The 25,043-nt window shown below is 40.1% G+C and overlaps 1 protein-coding gene across 1 annotated transcript in view; it reads right to left on the reverse strand.

The window, feature by feature from the left end:
• The window catches only part of BRD7 (bromodomain containing 7), a 199,835-nt gene extending 176,184 nt beyond the window's left edge, over window positions 1–23,651 (reverse strand). Inside the window, exons 1-2 of the mRNA XM_006876865.1 lie at window positions 23,603–23,651; window positions 22,779–22,987 (exon numbers count right to left, since the gene is read on the reverse strand). Of these exons, the coding sequence (XP_006876927.1) occupies window positions 22,779–22,987; window positions 23,603–23,651 (258 nt within the window). The remainder of the gene's footprint in view (window positions 1–22,778; window positions 22,988–23,602) is intronic.
• Window positions 23,652–25,043: the final 1,392 nt, after the last annotated feature.

Raw genomic sequence — 25,043 nt, forward strand, 5'->3', positions numbered from 1 at the left:
TTTTTTATCCTTTTTTCTGCTTGCTTTTCTATCTTAGTCGTATTGAGAGGTTTGTCTTCCAGATCACTAGTTCTGCCTTCCATCTCTTCTATTCTACTCTTTTGCTCTTTCAGTTTATTGTCAATTTCTCATATTCTATTATTGTTTGGAACTCTTTTTGTAGGTTTTTAATTGTTTCCAATGCTGTATCTCTCTTAATTGATTGTTCCTGTAGTGCTTTCCTGACTTCTTCCTTTATTTTTCTTAACTCCACTGTAAAATGTTTTGAAACATTTTATAATTCCTTCTCAGGCATTTCTAAGGCCTGCCCTCCTTCCAGAATGTACTCCAAGTCTACCTCTAGGTCATTTGTTTCAGACATTTCAACTTGTTTCTGGACATGTGCTGATAATATGGTCATCTACTTTTGCTTCTTGGACATCTTTAGTGTTTATCTGTGGCCTTAATACTTAATTGAGTGTGTGTTTTGGTATTTTTCATGCTTTCTGATTGCCTCCAGGTAAATGTGATCAGGATGTGGGCTTCTGTTTTCACTCTTCTTGTTGCTTAACTCAGAGTAACTTTCACAGGTGTTATACCTGGTGTATGGCAGTTGGTATTGGTTCTTACATGGTTTTTGGTGTTTTATAGAGTATGATTGTAGCTTGACTTATATATGATTGTATATGGCAGCAGTTACTGTCTCTTCTTGGGCAATATAGGCAGAGAAAGAGTCCCCCAAATGTGAAAGGGGAAACAAAAAACAGCAAAACAGCAACAGCAACAAAACAGAACAAAGAACCACCAAAAAAACAAAACAAAACAAACAACATAAAAAACTAGTTTGGATACTGTAGTCTATAATCGCAGAAAACAGAGAGGAAGGAGAGAAGAAGAAAAAAAAAAAAATCTGTAGCCTAATATGAGTAAAATGTTAATGTCCTCTTTGAGTTTCTTGCCTTCAAGGCCGCCTGAGAAATTTCAAGATGTCACTGCTGGTTGTTATGCTGTACCTCAGAATTTAATTTTCAGCCTGTTTTGTTTGTATACTCTTTCCCTCTCCACAACCCTTGTTCTGGCCTTTTCCCAATTAAAAAACAGTTCAGGGCTGGCTCTTGGGCTGAAAATAACCCTACCATGTTGGGGGTGAGGGGTGTCCACTCGCTCAGGCACCCCCTCTGGTCTCCAGAATGGCGGTGCGCAAATAGTCGGGGGGCCAATAAACAGATACCAAAAAAGGAAAAAAGAAAATCAGAACAAAGCAAAACCAAGAAAGTGTACTGTCCACCTTTGCTCTGAGATTCCTGTGGCATTACTCCATGGTGGGTCTGCTCCCCTGCTTGGTCTTGCCATTTGGTCTCGCCCAAGTTGTCGGCTCTGGGCCACCTGAACCCGGCAGATTCGAAAGTTCTAATTCTGCTACAAGTTCCACTAGCTATAGCCTTCAAACTTTTAAAATATTCCTACCTATGTGGTTCTGAGTTTTGGAGCTCTGCCCTGAAACCGCCTTGTCTGGTATACTGTGTATTGTTGATGGCTAAACATCGCACCTCTACCCTATCCACCATCAAGCCCCGCCTTCCTCTACAACTCTTAAACCAGAAGAACTAGACAGTACACAGCTATCACTATCAACTGCTTTGAAATGGATCACATTAGAGGGAACCTGGAAAGAGTACGAAAAAATGTAGAATAAAACTCAAAATTATTTAATAAAAAAGAAAAAAAAAGTCCAGGTTTGCTGGACAGAAAGAGAGTGGACAAACCTGAGACTATGGCACTGACCACCCTTCAGGTCTAAAAAAGAAATCATCCTTTTGGTCCAATTTGCAGACAAGTAGTAAATAGGTTTATAGGGGGGACAACACTAACAAGGTATTCTCACCATGGAATGGTTAATCATTCAAAATCAAATGGGCAATATTTTTCTAAGGACAAAGTTGAGAGAGGATGGGAAGGGGATGGAACGCAGGTGGGACTCACAGAAGGAAACAGGGTAACTTTAGCTGCATGAAGGGTACTGTGTTTATTGAGATGAAACAAAGTGTATGATTTGTTGAATGTAAAGCTGATGATCTTGTCTGTAAATCTTCACTTACTTCACAATAAAAAGTGAATACTAAAAAAAAAAAAGGAAGAAAAAATTGATGCATTCAAATTGTGGTGTCAGTGAAATATACTGTGAACCAGAGTCCTGGTATGGCACTGTATTGCTAACTGCAAGGTCAGTGGTTCAAACCCACCAGTCACTCCCTGGAACACTAGACTCAAAATTGACTAAACAGTAGTTAACATTATAATGTAGATCACAAAAAAACGAACAAGTAAGATTTAGAACAAATACAACCAGAATACACCTTGGATGTGAAAATGGCAAAACTTCAAAAAAGGATACCATGTTTGGTAAAGGGTCAGAAAATTCTCAGTGAGATAGACTGACATAATAGTCACAACAATGAACTGACACACACCAACAATATTGAAGATAGCATATGACCTGGCAAAATTACATTTGGTTATAACTAAGAGCCAATATAACCCAATTTTCAGTTATTCTTCATCTGGCCATATTCCCTAGAGAAACTCCTCCTTACACAGTATACATATGCAATATCTACAGCAGAGCATTGTTTTAAAGAATAAAAACTAGGAAAAATGTAATGTATAATCAAAATGATACTCTGGAGTCCTGGTGGTGATTTAAACTGCAAGGTCAGTGGTTCAAGCTCACCAGCCGTTCCTCAGAAACCCTATACAGGGTTCCTATGAATCAGAACCAACTCAACAGTACTTAACAACAGCAAAGAATGATAAATTAACAAAATTAGGGTATATTCACATTGTTGTTGTTGTTAAGTGCCACTGAATAGGTTCTGATTTATAGCAACCCTGTATAGCATTTCCAAGGAGCGGCTAGTATATTTAAACCACCGACCTTGCATTTAGCAGTCCAATACTTATCCCGCAGTGCCATAGTAGGTATTATACATGAATTAAAGTTATATGCAAAAACATATTATCTTTTGGAAAAATGTAAAATAACTGTCTCAACTATATCAGTTACGTACTTTGAAAATGTGCAAATCTATTATTGTTTATGGATATATGCAAAAGTAGTAAAACCATAAAATTTTAAGTGTGTGATGGTGTGGCACTGTGGGCTAATGCGCCAAACTACAAAGCTGTTTGAACTGCAAGGTCGGCGGTTCAAACTTACCAGCTGCTCCTCGGAAACCTTATGCAGGGTCACTATGTGTTGGAACCAACTCGACTCAATGGCACTTAACAACAACAACATATACCAAATTTAGAATAGTGGTTCTTCAGAGAGAAAGAGAAGAATGGGATCCTGGGAGGTCATATATACTGCTATTATTTGTACACATTATCTTAAAAAGAATTTAAAAACAAACAAAAAGCATCTTAATGCTAAAGATGGACAGTTGGTATCCAGGTGGCAAGTTCTATTGTAATTTTATACTCAGCATTTTCAAAAATTAAAATATGAAGTAAAATTGGCCAAAAATTCTTCATTTTCAGCTTTTGAGAATCAAACTTTTCAAGTTTTAAGATTCTTATAAACTCAAATTATTTTCTTGGTCTATATCCTACATTCTTGTCATAGTATCTAGAATAGGAGTTCTCAAAATGTGACCCCCCCCACCCCCCAAACCAACATCCTCTTAGAATTTATTAGAAATGCAATTTCTTAGATCTCATTGTGGTTCTCAAGCTTTACTGGCCCTATCCCAGAATCAGTGATGATGTGGAGCTTGCTAATTTGCATTTCTAACAAGTTTGCAAGTCATGGTGTTGATACTGATCCAGTGATCAAAAATCACGGATACTTGGCTTTATGCAATTTATTCTCAGAATCCAAATCACCTAAAACAAATACATATGATTGGTTAAAAAGCTCCAGAAAATAATGTTATAAATGGAACTCAGTTTATACTTGATATATTTTACCATTAGTATAGGTTGTGTGTTTTTTTAACAACCTGATGACACTATGTAGCAGTAATCCTAATTTGGAGTCCTGCTGTCATGCTTTAGGATAAGTAGATGACCACAAGGTTGGTTTGAACCATAAAATCAGTGGTTCACACTCACCAGCTGCTCAGAATCCCTATACAGGAACCAACTCGAGGACACTAACAACAACAACAATACTAATTTGGAGTCTTGGTGTGGTGTTGTGGGATAAGTGTTGGACTGTGAACCACAAGGGTGGCAGTCCAAACCCACCCGTCACTTCCTGGAAACCCTATACAAGTAGCTGAGAATAGGAACTGATTTAATGGCAATTAACAACCAAACAACAATTCTAATTTAGAAACATGTCAAGAAAAACTGACATGACTCTTTTGCAGGTCGGCAGGTTTAGAACATCTGCTCTATGGGAAAAGATCTCAAGATATAGATCCCTTCCTACAGCACTACACTAGGAACGATCCTGAAAAGGGTTTCTGAGAGTGTTCCCTTGTTATGTTAGGACGACTGACTTAGTCCATATACAGGTTCTTCAAGAGCACAATTAAAGCATTTGGAATACTCACTCTCCACAATGCTTTTCATAGCTTGAACTACTAACACTGTTTACCAGTCCACTCCTTATTCAACACCACCACACGAGGGCTTAATCACAAGTATAAGAGCTAGGATTTACAACACATTTTGAGAGAATATAATTCAATCCATAACCGGTGTTGAAAGCTATAATTGTAATACCTTCTTTTGATATTATTTTACTACCTAATTTGACATCCTCTCTCAACAGTCAAATCTCCATTTTGCAGGTGTTGCTGGAGAACGGTATGTTTGTTAAGGTGGAGGGTCAGAGAGAGGAAGACCCCTGGCGAGACTGATTGGCAAAGTGGCAGCATCAATGGGCTCAAGCATGGAAACAATTGTGAGGTTGGCCCACGACCAGGCAGTGTTTCGTTCTGTTGTACATAGGGTCGCTATGAGTCAGTACCAACTCGATGGCACCTAGCAACAACAATAAACAGTCCTAGCCCTGGTGGTGCTATAAGATAAGCTCTAGACTGCTAACCACAAGATCAGCATATAAAATCAACCAGTCGCTCCATGGGAGAAAGATGAGGCTTTCTGCTCCCGTAAAGATTTACAGCCTCAGAAACCCTGTACAGGGTCACTATGAGTCGGAACGGACTCATAAACACGGCACATAACAACAACAACAAGGATGAAGCTGGTGCTAGAATCTGAGCCTCTAGACAAACAGTTGACAGTCTGGTCAATGACATCTGTTTTTATAAAGTTAATTGGAACAAAGTCGCACATATTCATTTACATATTATCTGTAGCTATTTTCACACTACAACAGCTAAGTTGGACCTTAGGGGCCAGTGTTGTTGCTACTGTTGTTAAGTGCCATCAATTCTGATTCAAAGCAACCCTGTATAAGGTTTCCAAGGTGTGACTTGTGGTTTTTAACTACCAATCTTGCAGTTAGCAGTCATATGTTGTTGTTGTTAAGTGCCGTCGAGTCAGTTCCGACCCATAGCGACCCTGTACAGGGTTTCCGAGGGTGTAAATCTTTACGGGAGTAGAAAGCCTCATCTTTCTCCCGCGGAACAGCTGGTAGTTTCGAACCGCTAACCTTAAGGTTCGCAGCCCGATTCTATAGCACCACATATAACTACCAATCTTGCAGTTAGCTTGTCACATAGCACCAAACCAGGACTCTTTACGCTGTTGCTGTTAAGTGCCGTCTAGTGACTCTATATAGGGTTTCTGAGGAGCAGCTAGTAAGGTTGAACTGCCAACCTTGCAGTTCAAACTGACCTTGCAGTCCAGTGCATTAACCTGCAGCGCCATAATAAGATTCCTTATGGGCCATACCATCTAAAATATTCACTCTCTGGCCTTTTACAAATAAAGTTTGCTGACACTTTCTCTAGGAGTACTGACACATCTTTCCTAATTTTAAACCATTCAGTGTTCCCTTGTTATGTTAGGACGACTGCCTTAGTCCATATACAGGTTCCTCACGAGCACAATTAAAGCATTTCAGAATACTCACTCTCCAAAATGCTGTTCATAGCTTGTCATGATTCACACAGTTGAAAACCTTTACATAGTTAATAAAGCACAGGTAAACATCTTTCTAATGGTATTATCTGTTCTCAGCCAAGATCTACCTGACATCAGCAATGATACACCTCATCCCACAACCATGTCTGAATCCAGCTGACAGTTGTCCACTGCTATTCTTAAGGTTTTTGGTGGCTGAACATCCAAAAGTAATTCGCCGTTCTTCTAATCTGTCTTAGTCTGAAAGCTCAGCTGAAACCTGTCCACCATGGGTAAGCCTGATGATATTTAAATTATCAGTGGCATAGTTTCCAGCATCACATAACACATAAGCCACCATATTATGACAGACTGGCAGATAAATGGTGGTGGGATGACAGATGTTGCTAAGTACTGTCGAGTCAGTTCCAACTCATAGTGACCTGGTATAGGGTTTCCTAGGAGTGGCTGGTGAGTTCAAACCAACCTTGTCATCAAGTGTTTATCCTATAGCACCACACCAGGACTCTGAGATGATGGATAAGTTACAGTGGGTTAATGCACCAGACTGCAAATCGTTTGACCTGCAAGGCTGGCGGTTCAAGCTCACCAATTGCTCCTCAGAAACCCTATATAGGGTCGCTATGGGTCGGAATTGACTTGATGGCACTTAACAACAACAACAACAAAATAAGATAATGTAATGAAATTTCAGTGTGGTATCTAGCACACAGTGGGCACTCACTGATTCAGGCAGTTACTGTATAGATGTATAGTGGTAGATACACAGTGGTAGACAATACACAAAAGGCCCTGCCCTTATGAGGCTAACAATGTAGGGTAACAGCAGAGACATTAAATAACTGAAAGTACCAAAAAACTCATCGGGGGAACTTAATTTAGACTACAAAGTGAGAGCAGACTACTATGGGAAGCAACATCTAGGCTGAGATGTGAAGAATACAGAATTTAACCAGGCTGGAAATGTGGGTGGGAACAAAATTCCAGGTAGAGGAAATCCTGTGTGAAGCTATGAGGCAGGATAAAGGAACAGTGACTACTTCCATGACTACAAATCCATTGTACTTTTTCAGACTAGATTCTAGTTTTGCTGAAATTTGTCTATGACTGATGGCAACTTATTTTATTAGTGTATGAATACTTCTGTAGCAAATCTTTGCTCATGTTATTAACATTAAAATATTCCCTACATTTTAAACTCAGAAGCCTCTTTTGCCAGAAATCCTTATAGGATGTCTTATTCAACTCTGCCTCCCCAAGTTCAACAATACCTAGCACTTTATGGTTGTAAAATAATTATTTACAGAATTAATTACACGAGATAGCACAAAAACATGCAGATTAACAGGTGAAGTCCTTAATAATAATGTTTTTGTTAGACTATTTTGGGAGGCTATATAGGTATTCAAGTAATGTTTTGGATATGCAAAGCAATTTCAGAAATGCCTTCTACCAGCTAACTTAAAAATTCACCTGAAATTTCAGTTTTATTACTCTGAAGTTGCTCTTCATTTAGCCCTAAATTGGATTACCCGGCCTTACTCACAACTGGCTTGGCGCTACGTAACTTCTGAAATGTTCCAATATCAAGTATGCTATCAAAGATATACCTCTTGATTTCAAGTGCATACTAAGAGTCTTAAAAATACTGAGAAATATCTGAATAAGCGTAAACTCTCCAAAATAATGTGTCACTAGTAAAGATTTACACCCTCGGAAACCCTGTACAGGGTCGCTATGGGTCGGACCCGACTCAACGGCACTTAACAACAACAACAACAACAAGTAAGATGAGGCTTTCTACTCCTGTAAAGATTTACAACCTCGGAAACCCTGTACAGGCACATAACAACAAGAAGTAAGCTTTTAAAAATTTGCACTATACAAAGGGGTTTCAAAAAGTTTGAAGAAAATGGAATGAAAAGGTAATAGAATTTTTCAATGAACTGTTTGAAACCCCTCTTATACTTTGGAAACTGGATGTGGCACTGTAGGACAAGTAGTGAGTGGACTGTGAACCACAAAGTCAGCAGTTCAAACCCACCAGTTGCCCCTCAGAAACCCTATACAGGGTCCTGTAAGTTGGAACCGACTCGACAGCACTTAACAGTAACAACAAACCTTATATATACAGAAATAACCTGGAGGAACAGAAATTGCCTAAGTAATTGTGAGAGGCTTTACTTTGTCAAAAGCCATATAGAAACACCACTATGCAAAAACAAAATCCAAACAACCACACCCCAAAAACAGCTGAAATTTTTTATGTATCATTCTTGACATGCTTGTCATATGTAATTTTTTTCTAGATGTTATTTATTCCGTTGTTGTTGAGAATACACACAACAAATTCCATACCAATTCAACAGTTTTTACAAGCACAATTTAGTGCCATTGATTACATTCATCCTCCTTCTATGAATTGTAAACATAAAGTCACTGCCCTTAAGGTTTCCATCTAATCTTTTGAGTTGCCATTGTCAATCTAATCCCATATATATAGTTGTTGTTGTTGTTCTTGTTAAGTGCCATTGAGTCGGTTCTGACTCATAGCAACCCTGTATAGGCTTTCTGAGGAGCAGCAGGTGAATTTGAACTGCCAACCTTGTGGTTCAAACTGACCTTGGATAGATTGCTTATCCTACAGTGCCACATAATTCTTAAAAACCTTCTCTACTAATTAAGTTAAGGAGCTCAGGTAGCATAGCGGTTACGAATCGGCCTGCTAATCTCAGGGACAGCAGTTCGAAACTACCACCTGTTCCACGGGAGAAAGATGAGGCTTTCTGCTCCCATACAGATTTACAGCCTTGGAAACCCTGTACAGGGTCACTATGAGTCGGCAGCAACTCCACAGCACATAACCACCACCACCACCACAACCACTAGTTAACTTATAGAACTGTCCAATTTTAAAATTACTTCAAGGAATATTTTTGGTTTAAAGTTTAATGATTATCTCAAGGCAATAGTTTCAGGGGCAAAACTAATTTTTTTTAAAGGTATCTTAGTTAAGTGTTTTTTGGTTTTATATGAGGGAAGGCTCTGACTATACTAGTAAAAAATGTCCACCTGGTAGTATCAATAGTATTTCTCCCTGCAGTGCAGTGGTATTTAATGCCAGTCACAGCATTATTTTCTTCCAGACTGTAATCTGGGGGCCATTAAAGTTTGGTGATTTAATTATAAATAATTAAATTGGTGTGGTGGCATAATTCTTATCATATAATATTGCCTTTTATTCAACCTTATGTATTCAAGTTGCCCAGCCCCACATAATTCCCACATAATGCAAAAAATAAAATAGCTCATTAAAAAATGCTCAGATTCTGTTCTATGCAGGAGCGGGTATTGGCTGTTGTATTAAGTTAACATTGGTGCTATGTGAATGATTTATAACTTGCTGGATGTTTGACTTTAAAGATGATTGTTCTCGTTAAAAGAAAAAAAAAATGCTCAGACTATTTGAACTAGTAATATGCACAAGAGAACAGTTAAGTAAAACTTACGATGCAACATAATAAATTTTGTATAGGCCACTCAGTTGATTAAATGATAATCTATAAGAAAAAGAGAAGTGTCTGATGTTGCTATGTACTGCTGAGTTGGTTCTGACCCATAGCAACCCTGCACCAAGGTTGTACATCTCTATGGCAGGGGTGGAGAACATTTGACCAATAGACGGTATAAGGCCTGTAAAATCATTTGGTCTGGCCCTGCCAAGGCTATGTCACATTGTTGTTGGTGCTGTTAAGTGCCATTACATTAGGAGTTACTTAAATGTTTGACCAAATTATTGTTTTTAAATGCCATCGAGTTGGTTCCGACCCACAGAGACCCTGTATATGGCTTCCAAGGAGCAAAGGGTGTGTTTGAACTACCCCTCTTGAGGTCCAAACAGACCTTGCAGTCCAGCGCATTATCCTATAATGCCACACCAGAACTCCTGACCAAAGAAAGCAGGCTAATTTTTGAGTTGATACTTTTGTTTTGACTTGCAAAAGATGTTACAAATTTTGGCAGAAAAAAGGTTCCCCACCCTTGCTATATGGGAACAGATGGCCTCATCATTCTTCCATGGAGCTGCTGGTGGATTCAAACCACCAATCCTGTGGTTAACAGCCTTTCGTAACACACTGTACCATTAGGGCTCCTGAGAACATTATTTATTACATCATTTTGAGTTGGGCTAATTAAAAGGTCAGCAGTTTGAATCTACCAGCAGCTATGCAAAAGAAAGATGAGTCTTTCTATTCATAAAGATTTACAGCCTCAGAAACCCTGTAGAGGGTCACAGAATCAGAACTGACTCCACTGCACATAACCAACACCATTAAGCACAGGGGCCTTCATGGCAAAGCAGGATTAACAGTGGTCTGCTAACTACAATGTCAGAAATTAAAACTAAAAAGATGAGGCTTTCTGATCAGAATATACTCAATGGCAGTGAATTTAGTTTTGCTTGTTTGTTTTTTAAGCACATATTGCTTGGCTCTGTGCTGGGAACTAACCACAAGGATCAAGCCCACCTGCCACTCTGCAGGAGAAAGATAAGGCCTTCTGCTTCCACAAAGGTTTACAGCTTCGGAAACCTTTTAAAGGGTCACTATAAATCAGAACCCAATCTATGGTACTTAACAACAGATTCTATGCTAAGCTATTTATGTATGTTATTTAGCTCATTTTACTTCTTATAACCTTCTAAGACTGGTATTTTTATCTCTATTTTTCTAGGTGAGAAAATTAAGGTTCATTAGCTTGCCCAAGGTCAGAGTCAGTTCCAGAACAAGAACTCAAATCCTGCCCTTAAGAAGTCTTTAGTCTAACAGAGATGTTAAAACAGACACCAAATCTCCACTTTTCACACTATATAGGCAAAGTTCTAGTTCTGAGGCTCCTGAGACTTGGAACATGGGGAAATCACAGACTTGCCTAGAAAGAAGCATTTGAACTGGGTTTTAGAAATCAAAATACAGTGACATTTCTCTCATTATTCAGTCAACATGGGGTCAACTACATGCCCTACAGGAAACAACCTTATTATAGTGGTGGTGGTTATGTGCTGTGGAGTCAGTTTCGAATCACAGCAACCCTATATTGAGTTCCCGAGGCTGTCCAAAAAGCCTCATCTTTCTCCTGAGGAACAACTGGTAATTTTGAACTGCTGACCTGAGGTTAGCAGCCCAACTACGCTACCAGAGCTCCTTACCCTATTATAGTAAAAATATCCCTTGCATGTTGCTGTTGGTAAGTGCCACTGAGTCCAACTATTGTTCCTGTTCTCCTACTTGGTATGCAAACTTCCTTACCGCAATCTGTTCTGTGGCATAGCATTCTGTTCAGGAATCAGCTTCTAAAGTCAGCACAAAAGTGAAAAATTGGGATGTCAAATTACCTTTCAAAATGCCTTTAAGTCACCCATGAAGTACAATACTTAGGGTCTTTATACATATGATCCTTTACAGTCCTTGTGCAGCACTGCAGCATCAGCACTGGACTGCAAACCACAAACATCGGCAGTTCAAACCCACCAGCTGTTCCTCGGAAACCCTACACAGGGTCAGTATGAGTTGGAACCAATTTGATGGCACTTAACAATAATCTTCATGGAAGCAGACGGCCACATAGTTCTCCCATAGGGTGGCTTGTACGTTCAAACTGTTGACACTTTGGTTAGTCGGTAAGAGTTAAATCACTGTGATGATACCAGGGATCATTTCCAAGATGGATGCACACTTGTAAAAACTAACATTTGAGAATTTACTATATGCTAGAAACGTCCTAAAGTTTTAAAAGTATAATTTACTCTTTGAATCCTTACAAATAACTCTATCAGGTAGCTACTGTTAGTACCTCATTTTATTGCTGCATTCACTGAGACACAGAGTGGCTTAAAAAGCAATAGAATACTAGGGTAGCTCATAATAGGAGAGGAGCAATGAATGGTTATTATTGTATTATAGAAACTAAAGATTTTACCAGTATCTGCAGTCTGAAATTAATCAAACGTGCAACTAAAATGTACTGATAATTATTGGTGATTGGAATACAAAAATTGGAAACCAAGGAGGAGGATGGGTGGCTGGAAAATAAGGTCTTGGTGACAGACACAATGCTGCAAATAGCATGACAGACTTTTGCAAGGTCAATTACCTTATTCATTGCAAATACTTTTTTTGTTTGTTTGTTTTAAGTTCTTACTTAAAATGGTGGATCGGGTAGACGTGCAATGAGGAGTTCCATCAGCAACAACACAGAATACCAGACCAAGCAGGCTCAGGGGATGATGGTGCTAGAACTCTGAACCACATATAAAGGAATATTAAGAAGCTTGGAAGGTTTACAGCTAGGGCAATTTGTACCAAAATCAAGAAATCCATTGCTTTCTAATTCAAGATGCTCAGCTGCTCCCGGAGCTGGCATCTTGGGAGAGACCAAGCGGGGGAAGAATCAGAAAAGCTACAAAAGCCTGACAGAACCGCGGAGACACAGGTGTGGATATTCTTTTTTTTTGGTATCTGTTCATTGGTCTCTCACTGTCTGCGTACCTCCATTCTGGTGAATAGAGGGGATGCCTGAGCAAATGGACACACACACACACACACACACACACACACACACACACACACAGGGTTCTACTACGCATGCGCACAGTACTCCTCTAAATTGAAAGTGACAGTTTCCACTTAAAACCAAACGGCTACCACTCGTCTGTCAGTTTGTCGTACTGTAGTGACATGTGAGTTGCTGTAAATCTGAAAAGACTATGCTACCAGTATTTTAAATACCATAGTGGACAGGTTTCAGATGAGCTGACAGACAAAGACAGACAAGGAAGAAAGAGTGACGAACTACTTCCGAATATTTAGTCACTGAATACCTTATGAATAGCAAAGGACACTGTCAGATATAGTACCGGAAAATGAGCCCCTCAGGTTGGAAGGCACTCAATGCAACTGGGAAAGGGCTGCCTCCTCAAAGTAGAGTTGACCTTGATAAAGCGAATGCAGTGAAGCTTGTGGGAGAAAAGCCCGTGGGACCTTCATTTGCTGATGAGGCACAACTCAAAATGAAGAGAAACAGCTGTAAACATCCATTGAGAATCAGAACATGGAATATACGAAGTATGAATCTGGGAAATTTGGAAGTTGTCAAAAACGAAATGGAACGCATAAACATCAATATCTTAGACATTAGTGAGCTGTAATGGACTGGTATTGGCCATTCTGAATCTGACAACCACATGGTTTACTATGCCGGAAATGACAAATTGAAGAGGAATGCTGTTGCATTCATCATCAAAAAGAACATATCCACATCAGCCATGAGGTACAAACGCTGTCTGTGATGGGATAATATCCATGCGCCTACAGGGAAGCCCAGTTAATACCACTATTATTCAAATTTATGCACCAACCACTAAAGCCAGTGAGGATGAAATAGACCAACTTCTTCAATCTGAAATTGATCAAACATACAATCATTGATCAAACATGTATTCATCATTACTGGTGATTGGAATGCAAAAGTTGGAAAATATGGCCTTGGTGATAGAAATGATGCTGGAGAACGCATGATAGAATTCTGCAAAACCAATGATTTGTTCATTTCAAATACCTTCTTTAGAAAGCATAAGAGACGATGATACAAATGGACCTCACCAGATGGAATACACAGAAATCAAACTGACTACATCTGTGGAAAGAGATGATGTAAAAGCTCCATATCATCTGCCAAAACAAGGCCAAGGTATAAGGAGGTAGGTCAGAGAAAAAGAGGAAGACACTCAATGAGATGGATTGGCAAATGAGAACGATGGACTCAAGCGTGGCAACAGTAGTGAGGCTGTCCCAGGATCGGGCAGTGTTTCATTCTGCTGTGCATAAGGTTGCTATGGGTCGGTACAGACTCAATGGCACCTAACAACAACATAAACATGAACCTTATCAGACAGAATACATAAGAATTAGACTACATTTGCAGAGTTATCAGAACAAGGTCAGGGGCCAACTGTAAAACAGACCTTCAAGTGCTCATTTGCTATTGTTGTTGAACCTTGTGGTTCAAACCGACCTTGTAGTCCAATGCACCATCCCACATCTCCACACCAGAACTCCTTAACTGCTCATAGGCAAACTCAAATTGAAGCTGAAAACAATTAAAACATGTCCATGAAAGTTAGTGTACCATCTTGAGCATATCCCACCAAATTTATAGTCAATCTCAAGAACAGACTTGATGCATTGAACACTAATGACTGAAGACCAATCAAGTTTTGTGATGACGTCAAGAATACCATTCATGAAGAAAAAAAGGTCATTAAAAAGGGAAAATATGGCAAAAATGGATGTAAACTCACTCTGAAACCTGTTTTGAATGTCAAATAGCTAAAGTAAACATTAGAAATGTTGATGTAAAAGACCTGAATAGAAGATTTCAGAGAGCAACTAGAGTAGACAAGTATTGTAATGAAATGTACCAACACTTGGAATCAGAAAACTTTTAAGAGTATTTCTTAACATTTCTCAAGCTAATAGAACTGAAAAAAATTTCAAGCCACAAGTTGCAATACTGAAGGATTCTATGGAGTTCTGGTGTGGTGCAGTAGGTTAACGAGCTGAACTGCAAGGTTAGCGGTTCAAGGTCACAAGTCGCTCCTCAGAAACCCTATGAGGGTAGGTATGAGTTGGTAGCAACTTGACGGTACTTACCAACAACAGTATGGACAAAATATTAAAAGGATGGAGGACGCATCAAAAGAAGATGGTAGGAATAGTCTCACACGTACCTAAAAGAATTGGTCAACATTCAACCATTTCAGGAGATGGAAATTATCAAAAACTGATGGTATAGAAAGAAGAACTCTAAGTCACACTGAAGGCATTAGTGAAAAATAAGCCTCCAATTGTATTGATGGAACACAAATTGAGGTATTTAAACAAATAAACACAACACTGGAAGTGCTCACAAATTCATGGCTAGAAATTAGGAAGACAGTTATTTACCTGGCCAAGTAGAAGAGATCCATATTTGTGCCCATTTTAAAGAAAGATCACCCAACAGAATGCAGAAATTATCAAATAGTATCATTAACATCACATGCTACATAACATTTTGCTGAAGATAATTTACAGGGTCTCTATGAGTCAGGGAAGGAGCTCTGGTAGAATAGTGGTTACAAATTGGGTTGTTAACCTCAAGGTTAGCAGTTCGAAACTACCAGGTGTTCCACGGGAGAAAGATGAGGCTTTCTGCTCCCGTAAAGATTTATAGCCTCGGAAACCCTGTACAGGGTAACTATGGGTCGGAATCAACTCCATGGCACACAACAACAACCACTATGAGCCTGGTGTGACGCTGTGGGTTAATGCGCCAGACTGCAAAGCCATTTGAACTGCAAAGTCGGCAGTTCAAGCTCACCAGCTGCTTCTCGGAAACCCTATACAGGGTCGCTATGGGTCAGAAGCGACTCGATGGCACTTAACAGCAACAACGAGTCAGAACCCACTCAACAGAACAATAACCAGAAATACAAGTTGGATTCACAAAAGAATATGTTGTTGGTTAAGTGCCATTGAGTGGGCTCTGACTCATAGCAAACCTGTACAAGATTTCTGAGGAGCAGCTGGTAGGTTTGAACAGCTGACCTTGTGGTTCATAGTCCAGTGTGAAGCATCACACCAGGAGTCCACAAAAGAATACAAAATATACAATCATTGCTGATGTCAGATGATCTTGTATGACAGCACAGAATAACAGGAAGATGCTTATGTTTTATTAACTATACAAAGGCATTTGTGGGGATCATAACAAACTATGGATAATATTGCAAACAATAGGAATTCCATAACACTTAACTGTACTCATGAGGAACATGTCTATAGATCAAGAGGCCATCATTCAAGCACAAGGGGATACAGTGTGGTTTAAACATCAGGAAAGGTGTGTGTCTAGGTTGGATCCTTTCATAACTTACCCATTCAGTAATCTAAGAAGCTGGACTATCTTAAGACACAGTGGAGTGAATTACTTCATAGGCTCTTCTTTGTTAAATCCCACAAAATAACATTTTTGCCCTGTTGAGTCTGAGTAAGACAAGGTGGAAAAAGATGCTGATAGAATTACATGACTCAGTTGTGAATGGTTAACAGTTAGTTGTGACTGTTAAACTTGGAATTCTAACCTGTATAAAATTAGCCTTGTCAGAAGAAGGAACAGGGGATCTCACTACTATTAAATAAGAACCAGGAGAAGATTGCATCCTTTGGACCTGGAGACTCCTGCACATTGAACTTCCTCAACCCAGGGGCAGAAAGCTGAGACAGCAGAGGAATGGCAAGGGAGCAATACCAAGAGAACCAAGAGTCAGAGATGAAACAGAGCAGTGGACTTTCCAGCTCATGAAGCAAGTAAAGCTGAATGATTTTGTAGGAGACTTACTTGCAAAGTGGGGCGCCTCAAGAAATTTAATAGGGGAGCTTCAGGCAAGGCTTATAGTAGAGTACTCTGTGAGCATTTATTAGCAGCCCTAAAAGGGGTTTGTAACATTGCCCAGGCAGAGAGAGGCCTGCCTGTGGGCAAAACAACAAAAAAACTTGAAATATGGATTGCAACTACAATGTAAAGACAACAAAAATCCTCACAAAGCATCACGATAAATGGAGAAAAGATTTGATTTTGTCAAGGATTTCATTTTACTTGAATCTACAATCATGGAAGCAGTAGTCAGGAAATTAAAAGATGTATTACATTGGACAAATCTGCTGTAAAAGGTGTTAAAAAGCAAATATGTCACATTAAGGACTAAGACACACCTCACTCAAGTATTTCTAATCACCTAATATGCATGTGAAAGCTAGACAATGAATAAGGAAGACTGAAGAATTAATACATTTGAATTGTGATGTTGGCAACAAATGTTAACTATACCATGGAAGGACAGAAGAATAAGCAAGTCTGTCTTAGAAGAATCATAGCCAGAATGCTCCTTAGAAGCAAGAATGGTAAGATTTCATCTCACGTTATTAGGAAGGGGCAGTCCCTGGGAAAAAAGACATCATACTTGGATAGAGAGTCATCAAAAAATAAGAGAATCCTCCACAAGAGGGCCTGACACTGGCTGCCAACTATGAGCCCAAACATGGCTCAATCATTATTGTGGGGGTGGTGCAGCACCAGGCAGGCAGTGTTTTGTCCTGTTTTACATGGGGCTAGTCAGGCCTCAGAGTCCTGGTGTGGGACTGTGGGTTACTGTGCCAGACTGCAAAGCTGTTTGAATTGCAAGGTCAGCAGTTCAAGCTCACCAGCTGCTCCCCAGAAACCCTATACAGGGTCGCTATGCTCAGAATCGACTCGACAGCACTTAACAACAGTCAGGCCTCAACTGTACATAACAATAAATGATAAGCAAAATGGAAATTAAACACAATTCATCCACTGATTTGGTATAACATCAGTCACACCCAGGATCTCAGGGCTTCTAGGACTTATCTGGCTTGCAGAATACCCTCCTCCCTCCTTTCCCACTCTGCTATTCCATGTATATACCTCCTGAAGTGGTTCTCTTGATCAAAGATGATCTTTCCAGAGGATTTCACTAGGAGTATATAAATAGCATTTTTCCCCTGACAGAATGGCTACTTACTCAGGTATTTTTTCAACAAATATTTAATTATTGTTAAGTAACGTTGAATCTAGACACCTATTAACTATGCCAGACTCTGTACTAGGCTCAGATTATAAATGTAGTTCCTGCCCCACAGGAGCTTAGAGCTGGGCAATCATACACAAAGGCATAAGTAAACTACATGGCTTTATATATCCTAACAGAGGTATGAGTAAATTGTTCTGGTGATCCAGGGAAAAGTGTTTCTCATTCCACACCTTGAGAAGCTGGATAAAGCACCATATAGGTAACCGCTAAACTGTGTGGCAGATAACTGCTGCATACTTCTCATAAAGTTTTATCTTCTTATCTTCCTAAGTAATAGATTCCTGATTTTTAGCAGGGTTTATAATGTTCCTGACCCCAATTAAAAGAGGGCCATTTTCTACCCTTCCCAGCATCTAGCGTGACCATGCAATTATGTTCAGACTAATGAAGTACATGCAGGAATTATGAATGCTTAGTAGAAAAGGTTTTTAAAGGCAAAGAATATCTGTTTCTTATACTCCTCTTCTTTCCCGCTTCATGGAACTGAAAGGTAAGAGTCACCAACCTTCAGAACCGTACATAGCCCAGACAGATGTCACCAGCCAACAGATGTTACATGGCTGACTCCTCCTAAGAAGAGACAAGAGGCAACCGCTGTTACTAAAAGTTCCTACAGATACAGAAGACAGATCAGAGAAGCATCTCATTCTGAAGTCTCCTTCTCAAAGGCAGTACCAGCAAAAAGAATTCCCTCTCTCTATCCCAGGTCTTGCTTAGAAAACTCAAACAGACAAAACAGTCTCTACAGAACCAATGACATCCCCAAAGAATCCAGAAATACTCTATGGTCCCTCGCCCTGAGTTCTAGAGGAGCAAACATTTAGAAAAATTAATTTCACCTGCTTTATTTTTACCTTTGGTAAAGTGGAAAGCATCTACCTACTTGGCAGGGTTTTGTGTCCAAATTAGACTAAGGATGAAAAAGCATCTTAATTTTCAGTGACACCAAAATGTTAGGGTGGTTATTAATAATTAACATGGTAGAAGGACAGAAGGGATAGAACACAAGACCTCCAGGATGAAGTGCTGCATTAGTACATAATGAAGCATGATGCAGTATTATTTGTAATTCTTTTAAATGTAGTATTACATAAAATGACATTTGGAGGCCAACACAACATATGGATATACTCTTAGAGATTAGTAACAAGAGTACATCTGTATAACTAGATGCTATGCAAGCATTAAAAAGAATGACATAACTGATAAAACAAAGAACATGAGCATATTAGTTGGTGTTATGGTGGTAATCACCAAAGCTACAACTCTCATACTGAACTCACTGCTACAGAGTTGATGCTACATCATAGCGACCCTATAGAAGGTGTCCATGACTGTAAATCTTTCTATGACTCATGTGTCTCCCACAAAGTGCTTGGTGGGTTTGAACATCCGATCTTATTACAGTTAGCAGCCCAATGTTAACCTCATAGTGCCAAAAATGACTGCTTCAATTTCTAGTTAAACAAGACAACAGCTGGAATAAAAGAGATAACAGTAGATAAAAATGCCAAAAGCTATTTCCTCAAAAGAGGCAAAAAGTAGACAAAAGATATCAATAAACTTAAGAGATGAAAGGCAGAGAGAGGAGTTTGCAGAACAAAAAAACCCAAGATACTTCTGCCTAAAAAGATGGATACCTACCTATAAGAAGACTAACTCAGAACTCAGGAAAAGATGAGAAAATGAAGATATAAAGAACTAGACAGGATCCAGACCCAAAGACTAATAAAAGGGGAGAGAGAAACTAGAATGAATACTGGTTGTTGATGTTAAGTGCCTTCTTGCCAGTTCTGGCTCAAAGTAACCCTGTATAGGGTTTCTTGAGGATTGGTTGATGGGTTTGAACCACTGACCTTGTCTTTAGCAATCCAGAACTTATCCTACAGAAATACTGATGATGTTGTTGTGTCTTCGAGTCAGTCCAACCCACAGTAACCCTGCGTAGGGTTTTCTAAGGGGTGGGTAAGAACTACTGACCTTGTGGTTACCAGTCCAGAGCTTATGCTACAGCACCAGGTAAAAGTCTTCTCCCAGGATGGAAAGATTTTTTTCTGGAGACACTGAAAAGCCCAGAGAAGGTATCTGTGAAGTACAAACATTTCCACCAAAATGATCAAGAGCCTATTTAGTCGCCCTACAGTAAAGTTTGGGAACAAAATATTTAAACCGCTTGTTTGTGTCATACGTTTGTATATAAACAGACCACAAAGAATCAAGAAAACTAAAGAACACTTCTAACATAAAAGAGAGACCAAGCAAATAAATAGAAGAACTTTGGGGAAAATTCAGGGAGCAAAAGAAACCAACAAAACATAAATAAAAAGCAAAAACCCTTCAAGTAATATCCTCAGAGAAAACTGCATTCAAAAACAAGAACAGGATGCTATTTCAAAAAGATAATTAAAGAAAAACAGAATTCCTGGAAATTAAAAATACAAGATCTGAAATAAAATTAATTGAAAGACTATGAAGCTAAATTTCAGGAACTCTCTTTGAGGATAGAACACAAAAACAAAGGGGGAAAATTAGATCAGTCCAGGAGTCTAACAACTAAATGACAGAGGCTCCAGAAAGAAAGAGCGAAGGATATTGTCACAGATATTATCAAGCAAACATCTAAAAGTTGAAGACACATCCATTCATTGTGAAATGTTAGAACACTGAAGACACTAGAAATTTCAAAAGAGCAAGTACTGGTCACATAAAAAGGACTGAGAATGAGAAGAGCAACAGACTTCTCAACAGCAAAACTCAAAGCCAAAAGCTAACAGAACATGTTAAAATTCTGGGTGAAAATAGTTTTCAATATATAATTCCATTTTGAATCAACTATCAATCACATACAAGGGTAGAAGAAAGATTGTGAACATTTAAGAATTAACAAAAATCTATTTCTGATGCATGCTTTCTTAGGAAGCTTCTAGAGTTTAAATTCCACACAAAAAGGGAATTAAAGGCATGAGACTCAGGAAGTCGGCAAAGGAGAGTTCAGAGAGGTTCTAGAAAGCAAGTAGTCCATAAAAAAAGGACACTGAAAGCTGCAAGATGCCAGAATACTCCTTGGAAGCCAGGATGGCCAGACTTAGTCTCTCATACTTGGGACATATCAACAGAGACAAGTCCCTGGAGAAGGATATCATGTTTGATAAAGTGGAGGGTCTAAGAAAAAGAGGAATACTCCCAACTAGGTGGATTGATACAGTGGCAGCAGCAATAGACTCAAACGTTGCAACAATTGTGAGGTTGGCACAGGACCATGTACTGTTTTGCATAGGGTTGCTATGAGTCAATAGGGACTCAATGGCATCTAACAACAACAATTGTAATATATCTACAGTGGGACAATGGATGGGAAATTGGGATTATCAGTATAAGAAAACTAATTTATATGATCATCTTCTGTAATATAATGTCAGTGGAAGACAAAATTGACACACCACCAAATAATATAAATCTATATTCAGGAATAGAGATGTAAGTATCAGAAGAAAAAGCTAAAAGTTTGTAGTAGAACTTCAGGATAAAGTAGGAAGCTGCTTATAATGCTCCCTTAATTAAAGCAATGTTTTTGGAATTACTTTACTAATACAAATTAAAAACGAAGCAAAAAATGGTTACATCTGAACAGGAAGACTATATGAAGGAATGGGGTGAGAAAAAATTTATTTTTTTATTTTTCATTTTTTTCATTTCTCTATTACTTTTGTTTTTTAAAAATCATATGCATATATAATTTCTTATAATTTAGAAAAGGAAATATATGTCGTCAGAGTCCAGCAAGTGCAAAAATGCTAGGGAAGAAAGGGAAAAATAACTGAAATTCTAAAGAAAGAATCCATAAGACTCAGTGACTTATCAATGTGTTTAACCACATGGAACTCACTTCTGTTATATAGATAGATAGATAGATAGATAGATAGATAGATAGATAGATAGATAGATACAGATATAGATATATTTGTTGTTGTTGTTGTTATGTGCCGTGGAGTCGATTCCGACTCATAGCGACCCTGTACAGGGTTTCCGAGGCTGTAAATCTTTACGGGAGCAGAAAGCCTCATCTTTCTCCCACGGAACAGCTGGTAGTTTCGAACTGCTGACCTTGCAGTTCACAGCCCAATTTGTAACCACTACGCTACCAGAGCTCCGTGTATATATATACGTATATATATACGTATATATATATATACACACACACACACACACATACATAAAAATTATTATAAGACTAACGGTGAAAAATCTATCGTCTACAGGTTGTTAAGCACCATCAAGTCAGTTTCAATTCATAGCAACCCTACCTATATAGGGTTTTCAAGGATAGTGGGTTTGAACAAACAACCTTGCACTTAGCAGCCCATTACTTACCCTACAGACTGTAAGATATTTAATAAGAGTCACTTGGTGAATGGTTAAACTTGGGATAATTGCAAGTATGTATAGGAGCATCCTTGGAGAGAAAACTTGTTATACTGCCTCAGTTCGTGAACCAAAATAGCAGATATTTTTTTCTACTTTATGCAAACTGTTTAAAAAATGGTGTTATATCCCTAAAAGGTCTCTTATCAAATTTTTTCTTCCGTGAACTAAAACTTATTTTAAAAGATGAACATTGTTAACCATATATTTGGCATTATAGTATTTTACTTCTGAACAAAGTTTGAACTCAATACATGACAGTCATTATTGAAATTTTTATTTTTGGTAAACCTGGAGCACTGTTTTTCCTGAGTTAGCCCTCTATCTACTCTTAAGTGGAAACAACATTCTTTTAAGCAACTCCTGAAAATCAGCACTTGTCTGCTTACTCACTTGGTGTGTGAGTACAAACGTACAAGGTTATAATAAAAGATATGCTGACACTCACAGATGAGTTACTCTTCTACCTTGCCTTGCTACTCCTCAAAAACAAGTCAGAGTTTACAGGTGTTTGAGCATCTCACCCGACACAAAGAAAAAAGGTTGACAGCTGGAGGATGGAATATTTATTAAGTGGGACTTAAAGTAATGCAACAGACTTTACCTTTACTCGTCTCCGTTTTCTCCCTTTTTCTTCCCCTGGAACTTGTTTTTCTCCTTTCTTTCTCTTTTTCCGCTTTCTGTCCTTGTGTTTGTCATGATCGTTTTTGTCTTCAAAGAGGCTGGAGTCGTGCCCCGAGCTGCCCGTGGAGAGTTCGGTGACTTCGTTCCCTCCCACTTTGAGGACCAGCTTCAAGGGTTTCTCTACATACTCTTAAACAAAAAGAGTGGGCCGCGATTAAAGAAAGGGCTACCCAAAGAGCTCTAGTAGCGTAGTGGTTACGAATCGGGCTGCGAACCTTAAGGACAGCGGTTCGAAACTACCAGCTGCTCCGCGGGAGAAAGATCAGGCTTTCTACTTCCGAAAAGATTTACACCCTCGGAAACCCTGTACAGGGTCGCTATGGGTCGGAACCGACTCGACGGCACTTAACAACAACACCACACAAGCAATATCGACAATGCAAAGTAACCAGGAAGCAGAGAGGGGAGGTGGAGCAAAGGCCTGGACGACTTAGGGTGAGCACCTGTTGATTAAGAGGCACTTGCCAAGTGCCGCTAGAGAGGCCCTCCCGGAACGCTACAGGGCTTCTCGGGGTCGTCCCACACTCCCCAAGAGACCCCAGCCGGGGCCGGTGAGCCCTACTTCGAATCCCACCCCCGCCACAGGTTTGCGCGGTCACTGACCGCACACACTTCGCAAATCTGGTCTGCTCATGTGAGGAGAGGCCCTGGTTCACTTCGGGCGCTCGAGGGTAATTTCGAAAGAACAAAAACCCCAGAGCCCACTGCGTACTCGCGGGCCCATCGCCCCAGCCCATTCCTCACCTTCATAAAGGTGTTTGTCCGACTTGTGCTTCTTATGCTTCTTGCCCATGTCCGACCGGGCCCCTGTGCTCGCCCCCCGCGCCAGGCCCAGGCCGTGCGGCGCCGCTTCCGGTCCGGACCAGGCGAGCGGAGGGCGGGCGCGGGGCCCGCGAGACCCAGCTCCACGAGGCAGTGAGGCGGCACGCGCCGAGCGGCGCGAAAATCCTCAGGAGAAAACGCACGGCAAGACGCGGAAGGAACCTGAGAGCTGCAGCCGGTAAACGAGAGCGGTGCAAAAGCAGGAGAAAGAGCCACGGCTTTCAGGGTGCGACCGGCTGCGCTTAGCGGCACCTGGAGGCCGGAGGTTGCACTACAGCCAGTGGATCAGGTACAGTTCAGGCTGAGAGCGGAGTCCAAGCAGGGGGCGCTGTGGGTTAAGGCACTGAACTGCAATGTCAGTTTGAACCCCAAAGTCGGCTGTTCAAGCTCACCAGCTGCTCCTCGGAAACCCTATACAGGGTGGCTATGGGTCGGAACCGACTCAGCGGCACTTAACAACAACAAAAATGTCCTGCAGCGCTATAAGAAAGCACTGGACTGCTAACCTTAAGGTCAACAGTTCAAAGTCTCCAGCTACTCCTCTGATACCCTAGGGTCGCTATGAGTGCAACCGGAGTCCTGGTGTGGCGCTGTTGATTAATACACTGGACTGCAAAAGTCCACTTTGAACCTGGGTTAAGTTCATCAGCCGCTCCATGGAAACCCTATAGAGGTGTCGTTATGAGTCGGAACCCGCCTCGACAGGGCACTTAACATCAACAATGAGTTGTTGTTCTTAAGTGCCTTCTAGTCGATTCCAACCCATAGCGACCCCGTATAGGGTTTCCAAGGAGCAGCTGGTGAGCTTGAACCACTGACCTTGCAGTTCAAACGCCTTTGCAGTCTGACGCATTAAGCCACAGCGCCACACCACTCAGTAGCACTTAACAATAACAACCTTCTTTCAAATTTTTCTCTGCCTCCCTCCTCCTCCTCCCTCTCTTCCATCTCTCCCTATTTTTTTTCTAATTACTCTCCCTCCTTCTCTGATTTCTTCCTATTTTCCTTTGCTTCTATTTCCTCACTTAAACACTACTTTTTGGATCCTGTACTGGGAACTGGAAGCCCTGCTGGCACTGTAGGATAAGTTCTAGGCTGGTAAGTACCAGGTTGGCAATTCAAACCCACCAGCTGCTTCTGCAAGGAGAAGCAAGAGAAAGATGAGGCTTTCTACTTCCGTAAAGATACACAGCATCAGAAACCCTATATAAGGTCACTATGAGTAAGACTCATTCAGTGGCACTGGGTTTGGTTTTGGGGTACTTTCGAGCTGGATCCAGCAAACCAGCATGTTGGGAACTGAAGGATGTTAATGTTAAAGTAAGTTCTGTACTGGTATGTAAAAGCCTTATCATTAAAGAAC

This window comes from Chrysochloris asiatica, unplaced genomic scaffold (assembly GCF_000296735.1).
Source record: "Chrysochloris asiatica unplaced genomic scaffold, ChrAsi1.0 scaffold00422, whole genome shotgun sequence".
Classification (NCBI taxonomy): domain Eukaryota; kingdom Metazoa; phylum Chordata; class Mammalia; order Afrosoricida; family Chrysochloridae; genus Chrysochloris; species Chrysochloris asiatica.